This window comes from Fistularia commersonii, chromosome 8 (assembly GCF_037954325.1).
Source record: "Fistularia commersonii isolate RoL2024-O1a breed Wild chromosome 8, RoL_Fcom_v1.0, whole genome shotgun sequence".
Lineage (NCBI taxonomy): Eukaryota > Metazoa > Chordata > Actinopteri > Syngnathiformes > Fistulariidae > Fistularia > Fistularia commersonii.
In genome coordinates, this window is record NC_141291.1 from 14,170,205 (window position 1) to 14,183,755 (window position 13,551).

Here is a 13,551-nt window from a genome sequence, read left to right on the forward strand (position 1 = left end):
ATTGCAGTTTGATCCTGATATGGTTTTATAATCATCTTTCTGTTATTAAGCACACACACACACACCAGCCCACCCTCAATACATTGAGTATATACACTTATCAACAGTTTGCATGTTGAGCTGCCCACTGTGCTGGAAGTGGGCAGGAGATCTGGCTCAGAGACCCTCTATTGTCTGTCAATGGAAACTCTGATCCTGCCATCAACAGCATAGGTAACGAGCCACAACCTTGTGTGTGTGTGTGTCCGCCTCTGCTTTTGCAAAGTCCTGCTTTGCAGTCACGCCGATGTTTGCACTCTCTGTAGATGGTCGGAGTCCTTACTGTGGCCGAGGCCCTGGTGTCCGGGGTGTACCGCTGCATTGCCTCCAACTCTGCGGGTACAGACTTACTTGACGTCCATTTCTACATCACAGGTGATGTTGTGTAATATTTTCAGTTTTCTCAAAGACATAACCGGATAATTCTTATTGTTTCTCAGAAAAATTAAGCCCGCAGCCACAATTCCCATGTAGTTACATAACTCCACTTGCCATCACTGAATCCAGCCTGATGTGAAATGACTAGGTCATGAGTTGTCATAACATACCACCATACCAAAAATTAGTGAAAAAAATGACATGAAATGAAACAGCTTTTTTTTTTGTGAGCCTCGTCATTATTGAGTGTCAGCAATAGTAACAATTTGTTGATCTTTTGACTTCCCTTGCCTTCTCTTCTAGACAAACACACATTAATACACTTACTTGAGCAGAGGGAGGTTTATTTTAACAGCAGATAGTAAAATTAAGGTGTCCTTTACCAGACCGTGAGGGTTGATTGCTACCTGAAGAGTATTGTCAAATAAAACAGCCCTTTAATAATTCACTAATTGGACCTGATGCGCACATTCAAAAATTGCAAAATAGGGTTGCAGTAGTGTACTAGAACCACAGAGGACTGTCTTGAAGATGGATTCTCCTTATCCAGTGTTATTTACTTCATACCAATTAATTATACAAAAAATATGCACAGAAAAAAATATCCATGCAGGAATATCTTGGATAAGAAGATGAAATGGAGTTTTCTGGTTCAATGGGTTTCCCCTAAACAAAAAACAAATGAAAACAGATTGATAAATGGAGAAAATAATCAATGATTACGATAATAATTTTTGGTAGATTGACAGAATGTTTAAAGCAAAAAAGAGAAAATGATTTTCCTGGACCCATAAACTTCTTTAACTGACAGTAAAATAAAAATGTTTTTATTGAGAGTGCAGATAATGACTGATTGATGGCGACATCGATGTCTGTGATCAATGGAAAAATGTAAAGTAGAATCAATTTCTTCTTAACGTGAATGTCACAAGAACCACCACAGATAAATGGCTTTTGTTTGATATAAATAAAATGTTCATATTAAGTCATCTACAATTCACATTTATTTAGAAACACCGCAGGGTTTTTAAATAAACACCTGCTCCCAACGGTGTAAAGCAGTGCAGGATCAGATAAAGTTCAAACTCTCCATTCTGTTTTCCTTGAATGCAAGTGTAATTTGTCATAGAGGTAGTAACGCCGATGATTGCTGGTTGAAATACTTGGCAGAACAAAGAAGTATACGTGCATTGTGTTCACGCCGTAGTTGCGGTAAGTATAGTTACCAGGGATAAGTTTTTGTGTCAGTGGTGTATATGTGCACTGGGCTGTTGGTGTGTGAGTAAAATTGAAACAGGAACCTGGGACTCTTATCGTTCCACTTCCCCGTTCAGCAAACTTCCTTGGAATGGCAGGTCCGCTTTATTTCGGGAGGCCTTGGGGTGTTCGGGAAAGATAAACACTATCTGCCATCAGGAAACTCTCGAGCCATTTCCACGGGAAGTTTCAAATGGCTTAAGTAAATAAAAAGCCTTTTCACTGTATTCCTCTAGCTGCTTTTACCGACAATAGCCATTCAACATTGTCATCAAAGCTTTAAAAAGTATAGGATAGGTAGAATCAGGTCCTTACATGGTTTACATGGTATACATGGCCCGGACACACACACACACACACACACACACACACACAAACACACACACACACAACAGGAACTTATAAGTGCCCCTGTAGCAAATTGAAGACCCACTGCAACATGCTCATCTGTCTCTGCCCTGCGTGTCCTTCAGACATCCCAGGGGCTTTTGGCGTGATCCAGGGGGAGGAACCCAGAGAGGGGGGAGACCTCCATCTCACCTGTCTGGCCAATAAGTACCTGTACACCTCGTTGTCATGGAAACAGCTGAATGGCACGGAGGGTGCCAGATCTCTGAGCCCCACCCCAAGTGGTGACCTAACATTGGGGGAGTTTTCTGATGCGCTGCTGCTGTTGCGAAGCAACCTGACATCTAGAGACTCCGGAACCTATAGATGCTCCGCCCAACACCTTCTCACAGGAAAAGAGATACACCTGGACACACAGGTGGCCGTCACAAGTGAGTGGTTGTTCTCGTTCATCCTGCACCGCATCTTCCGTTATCATAAATACTCACCCGCAAACGATGATTACATACTTTACTGGATCGCTCTAATTAGTACAATTTAACGTTTTTAACATCGATCATATGATTACATTTCACCATTTTTCACAACAAGGACATGTAGCAAACATAAACAGAGGTGTAATCTGATAGATGAAAGATCTGATCTCTTCCACTTGCTTATAATAGGAAGAATGCTCATTTTGCTCATTTAGAATTAGAATTTAAAGTCCTTTGAAGTGACAGTTTAAAACTTTAAATGTTAGTTAAACACCAACAAAAGCATGTTGAAAAACAGAAAATGAAATCATATTTTGTAACTGACACCATTTCCATTTTTGGGATGAGTCAATTCCACAATGATACATTTTTATGCTTCCCCTATATTAGAATCCATCATTATAATTCTTTTAGTAGACCCTCATTTCACATCTTTGAATTTTATTCTTAAAAGTGTAAATAAGAAGCATCCAATGGGCAGCTGTCAGCAGCCCGTGGTGCTATTTTGAGCATCTCGTTGAAGGGTTTTCGGTTGAGCTCTCAGTATTCACAACTCAAATCCAGTTTCTTGTTTCTTGTATACGTATATTGTACTTACCTACAAACAAACAAACACCCACTCTCACAGCGATCTCACTGCTTGGGAATTGGGTCCCCTCAGCTTCCTGAGGCCCCACCCTGCCTTTGCTCTCGCTCTCCCGCTCAGCACCTCTTTCACGTGGGAATGAGCTCTTGTCTGGAGGAAGAGCACACAATGGCACTTCCCACAATGCCACATTTACAGGCCCCTACACAGGGCCAGAAGAACAATCACCCAATCAGACACTGTCAGGCCCCAGCCCCCGTGGACAATCATCAATTGTTAACCAGAAGGAAGATAGGGGAAACAACAATCAGTTGCCTTGGTTAAGTGACTTTTCTTCATGTCTTTTACTGCTGTTCTCTATACAATCAGGGCTCAACACGTAGACTTCCTCTTCATGGACCCCCATCTGGGTATCGCCGAAGAGATGGGGTGACATGGAAGAACGAGGGAGTGATGGACATTGGAGAGAGAAAGAGATTCTATCCGAATAAGATACGCGATTGCAATGGTTCCTGGAGAAATTAATCATACACATGCAATATGGTGCATGTGTATTTATTTCCCCGCATTGCATGAGAAGGAAAGGGAAAATCAGTATTCACTTCATTGTGTTCACTCACAGACCAATAATGTAATTGTCCAGATGATGAAATACTACATTGTTGTCACTTTTTGGAATTGTTATACGGGGTATTTTAGGGTGAGTAAGGTGCCCCAGAGATCCCAAACGTAAGCTGACTCACAGGTTGAAGCCAAGGCCATTCTTGTGCAGAAATGTGTCACTGTGAGCGCACAGTCATTGTCCAAGAGTGGCAGTGGTCCAGCAAACAGTGGGAAAAAAAAGAAATTGGTTTCATTTCATCACCATTTTTTTTTTTGTTGTCTTTAAATAGCTATGAGTGTAGTAAGACAAATGTGGAACTGAAGAATGACTACTTGGGAAAAAAAAACGTGTGAATGTTTTGCGCAATTGCACTGAATTTGAGTGAAACATTTTTAGCAACAAATTAATAATAATAATAGCAATAGTATATATATTTTTTAATTGATTCTGTATATGGGATTTTTCTTTAGCTTATGATCACATCCTTCCTCAAAACTAACCAGCACATGAATCGCTCAGCATTTTGTTTATTCATATTTTTACTCTCACATTTTCTTGTCCCTCCCTCCTCAGCCAACTGTGTTGTTTTCAACAAAAAACAGCAAATCCTGGCTGTCTCCCTCATTGTTCTGTGAAAAAATACCACAGTTTCTCACTGAACCATGAAGTGAATTTCAGGCTTTCATACAAACAAGACTCTGACTGAAAACTTTATTTTTCTTATCTGTTAAACTCTATTACTTTGTAACTGCTGCAGTTAATGAAATACTAGATCATTGTATTTTATTGAAACTCACTCTTTCAGAAATCCTACAGAAATATTTTCTTCCCTGAAGAGAATTAAATGAAGCAGTAGCATTATTGAACATGCTTATATTCATTTGAGATGGTTTGTTTTTTATAGTTTGTTATTCAGCTATCATAGCTGAATACCCTGTGCTTTCAGCCTTTGCATTATATTTGATTTACATTGCTGCCAGGCTACAGAGAATCAAGCATCCACTTTTTGTATTTATTATTAATATTGCTATATTACTAATATTGTATATGTCAATAATAGTAGGATTCTGCTCACTACTACCCCAAGTTCTTTAAAGTATTAATGTATTACCTGTGTGTGTGCATGTGTGTGTGTGTGTGCGTGTGTGTGCGTGTGTGTGCGTGTGTGTGCGTGTGTGTGCGTGTGTGTGCGTGTGTTTGCGTGCACGGGTATTAATGTTTCTCCTTTCAGTTCTGGAGCCTCCAGCACTCCTGGACAATTTGACAGACTGTACTGTCAATATTAGCAGCTCAGTGACCCTTAGCTGTCCCTCCCGAGGCATCCCACACCCGACGATTACATGGTACAAGGATGAGCACGCCCTGTCTCAAGGATCAGGCAAGAACAATCCTATAGTATGCAATTCTCACATATTCAGTTTGAAGCTTTAATATGATACATTTAAATTTTGGTAAACTTTTTTAGGCATCGTCATATCACCAGAAGAGGGGATCCTCCATATTGACCGCATCACTGTGGAGGACCAGGGCTTGTACACATGCCAGGCCTTGAATGAGAAAGGCTCTGCTGAAAGCTCTGCCTATATATGGGTCAACAGTATGTATTTCTCAACCTATACTATCTTCCATTATTTTTTGCTTCTTGATTCTGATTTTTAAAGGTTAGCCCGTAATTCTGTTTGTACAGTGATTTTTGGCCAGTATAAACTTATCCATAACCTAGATATACTGTAACTGAATGAATCTCATTGCTACCATCTATGTATCAGCACTGGCAGTTCTATAAAAAAAGAGATGACATGAATGTTTCGTAAAAATTGTAGTTATTGAAGGTTTTCAGGGGACATGATAGAGAGAATAAATATCAAATTTTTCATGTTAAATTAGATATCCATGCACACATACCAGATTGGCAGCACTACATTGTTTTAATCATATTTCGCACATTATGAAATTATGAAATTAAAGATAGTCGCCAAAGACATGCTAAGGAAGATGCTCATGGAAGAGTTAGACTATCACTAAACATCTTTTAAAGTGCTATTTTTGCATCAGAGTACTAGGATTTTGTTTTTTAAATAGTAATATATCAGTAATAATAGTAATAAGTGTATCATCTGCATAACACTTCATTCATGCGCGAATACTGATTCTAGTATTTATTGACATAATACGTCTCAGCCTTTTGTTCAACTCTCCTCGTTCACACACACACACACACACACACACAAACACTCAATGGCAGGTGGCAGACAGTGGAGGCAGGTCCTCTGATTGTCCACCACAAGTTGACCACAGATCCATGGCACTAGTGGCGGACACTCTTCCTCGTGTCTGAGAGGAGTGGCTATGTAAGTTGTTGTGTTCTGATCAGTCAGGAAGGAAACTGTCTCCCATTTTTATTTCCTCCGGAAGGGCTTAGCCAACATCTCTGAGAGGCTCCACATAGTAATGAGTGGGGCTTTTCTACATTTTCCGTTTAAAATAGGAACAAAATGGTATTCATGGTAGAATGTAACAACAATAATGATAATGTTGATGATGATGATGATTCCAATAAGAATTACCATAATACATTTATATTAATTGTGTTAATTGTGTTAATTGTGTGGTAAGATTCAGTGGTCCCAGTGTTACATAGTAGACGTACCCGCAATTTTTCTGCTGTTCCACAGAGACTCATAATTGTGGTTGTTTCAAAAGACCTCATATATGTGAGCAAAAGGCCCTGAATAAGAGACATTCTTTCTTGTTTTAGTTTTACGAAGGTGTCAAAATTCTGGCAGGTCCCCGGGGCACTGTCAAACAATATCCTCAGTTGGATTGTTAAAGTGTGTGTGTGTGTGTGTGCGTGTGTGTTTGTGTGTGTGTTTGTGTGTAGATTCCTCAGAAGCATCGTTTGTAGAGATTCCCACCCTCATCTGCACCTGCATTGTGGCAGCATTCCTCTGGATTTTGCTGACACTGCTGATACGCAAACTGAGACAGGTGAGAGGAACCAAGGACATTTTTGGAATAAAAGAATTCAGGTTGTGTAATAGGTGAATATCTTAATCTGCTTTTCTTGCTATTGAAGTGAGCCTTGGAACAACCTTAAATACCACTTTTTAACATGGATAACTGAAACTGTACGAGTTTGTGGAGGAACAGTGTTTTCTTTCAGTGCCAGCGATGAAGTTTTATTGACCTCTGTTTTCCCTAGATCACTTGGATTTTATTTCTTTGAGTTCTTGTCAAACCACAGCATGGTAATTTTGTGTTTGTAATGCTATAATGCACTTGGTTGAGTTTACTTAACTCCACACAAATGGTTATAAAATTCAGTCTCCCCGCTCACCCCTCTTTGTAACGGAAGCTCACATCATAATTTTTAACCCAAAAGCATCAGGTCTTTTAAAGGGGAAAAAAACACTTGAGCTTTAACCCAAAACACTTGAGGTGAATGGTCACCGACAGTATTTCATTGTATTTCTGTATTTTGTATTTCCCCGACTTGTCTTATTTTGATTTATTCATGTATTTGACTACGCACCTTCTTTTTCCTTTTTCCGAAGGCCGACAACACAAATGCCAAAACGGAATACCTGTCAATCATACTGGACTCGGGGGACGGGCCAATGGAGGGGCAGTGTGACAGACTACAGTATGACCCAAACCAATGGGAGTTTCCCAGAGAGAGACTCAAATTAGGTAAACTAATTTACCATTCATGAAAATCAAAACAAAAACTGCTCCTTATGGTCATTTTCTTGATCGAGATATGAGACGAGAAGAATCTGGAGGATGTTACGCGAACAAAGGGGAGAGGGGAGTATTAAGGATCATAACACAGATACAAGGACTTTCTCATAAGTCTTATCAGATTATAATTGGGAGTGTCGCTTTTCATTAATCAGGCTGTGTGTCTGTGAGGAGCTAATCAACTGGAGCGGAGGGAAGGGGGCTGCAGACTGTGTTTACTGTCACTAATCAGCTCTCTCTATCATAAGGGTGGGATTCTGTTAAATAGATGGTTGATAATGTCTCTTATCGAGGTCTGGAGTCCTGGGTGGAGGATAATAGTATTTATTGATTAGCCAAAATACAAAAGATATCTCCCTTTTTAATCACAGCATCGTTTTCTCTGAACTTGTTCCTCCTCCAGGGAAGAATTTGGGCCGGGGAGCCTTCGGCAAGGTGATGCAGGCATCGGCGTTTGGAATAGACAGCACCACCGGCTGCAGGACAGTGGCTGTTAAAATGCTCAAAGGTACAGAATGAAAGCTGCTGGTGTCACTGTTTTCTTTCAGGTACCTCTGATGTAGGAGCTGAATTAGTCCTAAAAAATCTTCTGCCATTCTCATTCTGTCCACTAGAGGGAGCCACTGTCAGCGAGCACAAAGCTCTTATGACTGAGCTGAAAATTCTCAACTACATAGGACACCACCTCAATGTTGTCAACCTCCTAGGAGCCTGCACCAAGCCGGGAGGTGCGTGTGCGTTTGCGTGTGCGTGTTCATGTAGGTGTGCGTATAACTTGTGCATCTCATGTGTGCTTTATCTGTGTAGGACCACTCATGGTCATTGTCGAATATTGTCGCTATGGAAATCTGTCAACCTTCCTGAAGAGCAAGCGTGAGGTGTTTGAGCTCAACAGGGTAAGACACTCGGCACCTTTCTCCCGGCGCATTCAAATATAAACTCAGGACATACCTGGATAATATAAAACCCAGTGATCGTAATGTACCGGTGAGAATCCCATCATTGTGCTTCACACGTTGACTGACTTTCACACCAAGGAAACTCAGTTCTGCTTCTGTTTGAGGTTTGAACATGACAAATGGTTTTCAGCAAGGTGTATTCACTTCCTTCTTCTTGTGTCTTGTCCAGTAACTTAAAAATATTTCCTAAAAAGGTAATGTTCTCAGGCCAAAAAAAAAGTATCACAAAAAAGCAGCCTAACAAATTGATTGAAATGAATAGCACAATAAGCTCAATCCTTATCCTGACATGTGACTATGCATATCTCTGTGGACATGTCATGCTATCCCATATTTAATCACAATTTGATTTCATACCCAGGTGACTCTAAGACCAGCTGGTGGGCTGACTTGCGTTAACAGCATGACTGACAGTCAGAACAGCATTACATCTGAGGAGAGAGACAACAAAGAGGATGACCTGGGTGAGAGAGAGGACCGACGCCAGTTTTGGGGTTTCACGCTCGTGCCAGATGCGCCCGATAACGCGCCTGTTTTTTTTTTTTCTTCTTGTGTGCTGTAGATTGCATATCTGACAAAGACGCTCCTTTATTCCTGGAGGATCTGATCTCATTCAGCTTCCAGGTGGCACGGGGGATGGAGTTTCTAGCCTCTCGCAAGGTCCAATACACCTCGGTCCTACTCGTGTGAACCCGTTATTCATATTTTTCCCCTTTTTCAACATACATATATATATACTTGCTCTCTTTCTGCGCTCATCAGTGTATTCACAGAGACCTGGCCGCTAGAAATATCTTACTCAGTGACAATAAAGTGGTGAAGATATGCGACTTCGGCCTGGCCAGAGATATCTACAAAGACCCCGACTATGTGCGAAAGGGAGATGTAAGTACGGATGGGATACACAGTCATACAAGAACTGTTTTTTTTCACACTTGGTAAAAGTATGAAGCATCAAAATAAAAATGAAAATTAAAAAAAAATTAAAATTAGAGAAATTGTGCAAGAATAATTATTTTCTTCACATTATCAATCATTTCTTAATGAATTACTTCTAATCTTCTCCTTGGGGATCATTCGGTAGATTGCAACATTGCAGCTGTTTCAATTATTCCTAATTCATAATGCATTATAAATGGATTTTAAAACAAAAATCCGTCGCATAAACGCAAACACATTTCCCCATGTGAATTGCCGTATTTATTAATTGTGGTCCTTTCCCGTGGCCGGCGGCACAGGCCCGCCTCCCTCTGAAGTGGATGTCCCCGGAGTCCATCTTTGACAAGGTGTTCACCACCCAAAGTGATGTCTGGGCCTTTGGGATTCTGCTCTGGGAGATCTTCTCTTTGGGTATGAGCCCTCACACGACGCAGAGTACAATAACAAAAGCAAACTAAACTTTTTCTCTGATTTTGATGCATTTTGTTCAAGACAAGGGTCATTCGGCTCTGTTTTTGTTTTGTTTTTTTCGCTTGGTAATGTGCGTCCTGTAGGTGCTTCCCCTTATCCTGGTCTTCATATTGATGAGGAATTCTGCCACAGACTCAAAGCGGGGACCAGAATGCGAGCACCGGAGTACAGCACACCGGAGATGTGAGTTTTTCCAAACAATTATAAACTGTGTACAAGAAATAATGGAGTTTGAAAACCCCCTAGAAGCCAATACTCGGTGACGACAGTGTTATTTTTGGATCTAAATGAGCAAATTGTGCACTCGGTGTATTTGTGTACACAGTTACAGTACAATGCTGGCCTGCTGGGAGGCGAGTCCGTCAGACCGGCCTACCTTTCCTAATCTGGTGGAGACACTCGGAGACCTGCTTCAGGCAAGGGTGCAGCAGGTCAGGTTTTGCTAAGAGATCTGGCCTTCCTTGCAATCATTTCCTGTATTTCCACCACATATGGGTACAGATGATCCACAATAACACAACAGCAATTTTCCTTTCCCCTCAACAGGATGGGAAGGATTACATTCCTCTGGAAACTTTCATGAATTCTGGAAACTCAAATCACAGCAAGACTTTTAAGCAAACCCCATTTGCCATCACAAACCTGAGGTGAGGACGTTCAGACACAATTAGGCAGCATGCTTGCCTGAGCTTGACAATTTCAGGAGCGCTGTTGCCAGTCAATTGCATGCAACGGTGGCGGAATCTGTGTATGACAACTGAAACCCGTTTCAGGTGCAACAGGAAACAGGTTGATGCAGTAGTGAAAACTCAAACTAATCTTTTGCTTCTCTGTTCAACAACTCAAGCTACATGAGGGCCGCGCTTCAGACGTTTGAGAACCTGTCCTGCGACAAGCAGGATGGGTCTGAGGTGAGACAGAAAAAAGAACAAAATAATGAAAACGTCACTGCAAACACACTCGGAAACAATAAAGTAATATCTATTTTGCTTTAGGGCGAGCAGAGCGATAGCGGAATGGTCTTGCCATCAGAGGAGCTCAAACATCTGACGTGGAATAACAACGCCAACAGCAGGTGGACATCTTGAATATTTGACCTTTGACCTTCTATCACCGGGCTCTGAATTCTTTCATAGTGCAGCAGAACGTGCAAACACCACACTCACCATCTGGTCACATAACTCAAAGTCTGCAAACCAGAACCTAGGCTTCAAGGAACCCGAATCCAACATAGCTATTTTTCAAATTATTAAATAAAACTCCCAGGGGGTTGGCAATGTGTCACATCGATGTAAAGGGCTTATCATTTCCTGGCCTGCTGACTTTTTTCTCAATCTGATCTGCCGGAAGGATTTCCACCCGTTGTTGCAAATCAGATATCAGCATCTCCAAAAGCCCTTCACTTGAATAATTTATCGAGGTTAAAATATTTCCCTGGTTCGATTTTTTCTGTGAAATGTTTTGCTTTATTAAAGCAACAACTCAGCATTCTTCTCCCTCGCATTGTGTCTTGTTGCCTGAACAACACCAAACCCAATTTGGCTTTCCTGGGATTCCTCAATTGGCACCTCTTACATCATCATCCCAAACAGTCGAGTTGTTTTAATTCCTCTGAACAGTCAGCCGGCTGACTAGACTGTTCAGCCACCACAGCGAAGGTTAAGCACAATTGTACGTTAAATGTGTGACCACACTGTTTCCCCCCAGCAGCAGCTTCAGGTTACAATCTGAACCTCAAAAGTTGCATTTCCTTAAAGATAACATTTTTTTTCACTTTTTTTTTCTGGCCTCAACCTTTCTGTGACCAACAGTGTGGTTACCTCCACAGTTGCAGTACTTTGGCCTTAGACCCTCACCACTTTTACTTGCAGTACTTCACACATGACGACCGTTATAGGAACTAAAGATGTTACTCCCTTGCGTCCATATTTAACGTATTCTCTGAGTGCTCATCCGGGATAAAAATACACTTGATGTCAAATGAAAAAAGAAAAACTCATCTCTCTCTGGATCATTGTAACATGGTGTAAGGTAGCCATAGAGGAACAGCTAGTGAAGGTTATTTTGCGACTTTCTGTGTTCAGGATCCACGATTCCAACGAGTGCCGGCAAAGCCAGGTGGCCTTCGGCGTGAAGGGGCCGTCTATCCTGTCGTTTGACTGGGAATCAGACAACGGGAGCTCCCCGCCTCCAGACTACAACTCGGCCTTCCTCTATCCCTCCCTTTAGCACCCTCAACTTCTTCTAGAGCAGCTTATAAACACACGTATAAACTTAGATCTCACACTTATACTTCTTCAAACATATTCTTTTTTTCTTCACAGCTTGCATTCACTACCTCATTATAAAATCTGCAAAAATTAACAAGTACAAACTAGAATCTCTAATGTAAACGTGCGTGTCTACTTTTAAGAAAGAGAGCTTCCCCATTACACATTCACCATCAGTTATTTAACTGTAAATAATATATGAGGGTGCCAGAACATGCTTTAGGTTCACTGGAAATCCTAAATTGTTTAAGGTTGAATGTGGCCCAATGATTGGCTCCACAGGCCCAGGGCAACCCTTTTGTCCAATGACAGCTGACTTAGGTTCAAGCGTACCCCCCTGACCCTGACTGCAGGATAAGTGGTATAGATAATGAATGGATGATAAAAAAACAAAAATCATTCGAAAAAAAAAGATTTTTTTACTGTTTTTAATCTCACAATTATGAACTTTATGAGCATATGAATTAAAATTAAGAAAATGGAATTATAAGATGTAGCAGTTCCAAGACTGGAGGAGGTCTTCCCCTTTTAGAAAACTTTTTTTTCATCCCATAAACCAAATTTAGAATTTCTCTTGATTGTACTACTTTTTTTCAATGTGCATTGAGTTTGCAGTATAACCCTCTTCTCAGGAGAATCTTTTCAAACACCACCCTTTCCAAGAGCAGCTACTTAATAACGGGCAGTATTTATCATACGAATTTATGCAGAATGTATTTTACTATTAGAGCTTATTGCATTGGTACCTCATGTGCTGAACTCTGTGAAGTGGAACATTGCTGTATGAATTACATGTTCCATGTACACAGCCACTATATGCTGGAAAACACTATAGATGAATAGGATTTGTTACACAGGGTGATATTATTTATTTAATGCTGTATTCATTTCATGCATAATTCACTTAATGATCATTTAATAAATTGTCGAGCTGGTCTGATTTTCGTGATGTAGACTGTATTATCTGCAAGGTGTGCTTTGATAAAGGAACTCTCATATTCTGGCATGCTATGTAAAATAATGATATAAATGCGGAATATTGGCTAAAGACCGTAATCAACTGTTTTCATGTGGAATGTTCCATTTGCTCTTGTTCAAACTTATCAATCATTAATCCAAGCAGTCTCCTGGGAAGTAAACCAACTACGTTGGGACTGTCTTTCTCGGAAAATGTTGAAGTGGACTTTTGAAATTGTTTTTCTTGAACTTAATGGGTTAACGTCTCAGGAAAACAGTACAAATGATCCTGAACAAATTGAACCAGGTTCAATATTGACTTTAAATCAGTCTTTTAACCGCTATGTGTTTTATATTAGAGCTTCACACAGTACAGCCTGAGTGAAAATGCAATTCTTTTTTTTTTTGCTCTTTCCCTGAGTAACATTAACTGTTCAATAAACTGAGCACAACATGGAAGTTACTATAAAACATGCATGGGATTTCTAACAAACCATCACTGCTAACTGATGAAATTAAGATGGCG

The 13,551-nt window shown here is 40.6% G+C and overlaps 1 protein-coding gene across 2 annotated transcripts in view; it reads left to right on the forward strand.

Moving 5' to 3' along the window:
* flt1 (fms related receptor tyrosine kinase 1) overlaps positions 1–13,496 on the forward strand; it is a 30,911-nt gene extending 17,415 nt beyond the window's left edge. Inside the window, exons 12-30 of one of the 2 annotated variants that reach the window (XM_086151300.1) lie at positions 306–414; positions 2,148–2,453; positions 4,920–5,066; positions 5,154–5,285; positions 6,570–6,676; positions 7,243–7,378; positions 7,833–7,937; positions 8,044–8,157; positions 8,237–8,325; positions 8,750–8,852; positions 8,951–9,048; positions 9,151–9,273; positions 9,627–9,738; positions 9,882–9,981; positions 10,124–10,229; positions 10,345–10,445; positions 10,646–10,709; positions 10,794–10,873; positions 11,883–13,496. In XM_086151300.1, coding sequence (XP_086007426.1) covers positions 306–414; positions 2,148–2,453; positions 4,920–5,066; positions 5,154–5,285; positions 6,570–6,676; positions 7,243–7,378; positions 7,833–7,937; positions 8,044–8,157; positions 8,237–8,325; positions 8,750–8,852; positions 8,951–9,048; positions 9,151–9,273; positions 9,627–9,738; positions 9,882–9,981; positions 10,124–10,229; positions 10,345–10,445; positions 10,646–10,709; positions 10,794–10,873; positions 11,883–12,027 — 2,277 coding nt within the window. In that variant the 3' untranslated portion in view covers positions 12,028–13,496. The remainder of the gene's footprint in view (positions 1–305; positions 415–2,147; positions 2,454–4,919; positions 5,067–5,153; positions 5,286–6,569; positions 6,677–7,242; positions 7,379–7,832; positions 7,938–8,043; positions 8,158–8,236; positions 8,326–8,749; positions 8,853–8,950; positions 9,049–9,150; positions 9,274–9,626; positions 9,739–9,881; positions 9,982–10,123; positions 10,230–10,344; positions 10,446–10,645; positions 10,710–10,793; positions 10,874–11,882) is intronic. The other variant, XM_086151301.1, reaches the window with a different exon arrangement.
* The last annotated feature ends 55 nt before the right edge of the window (positions 13,497–13,551 follow it).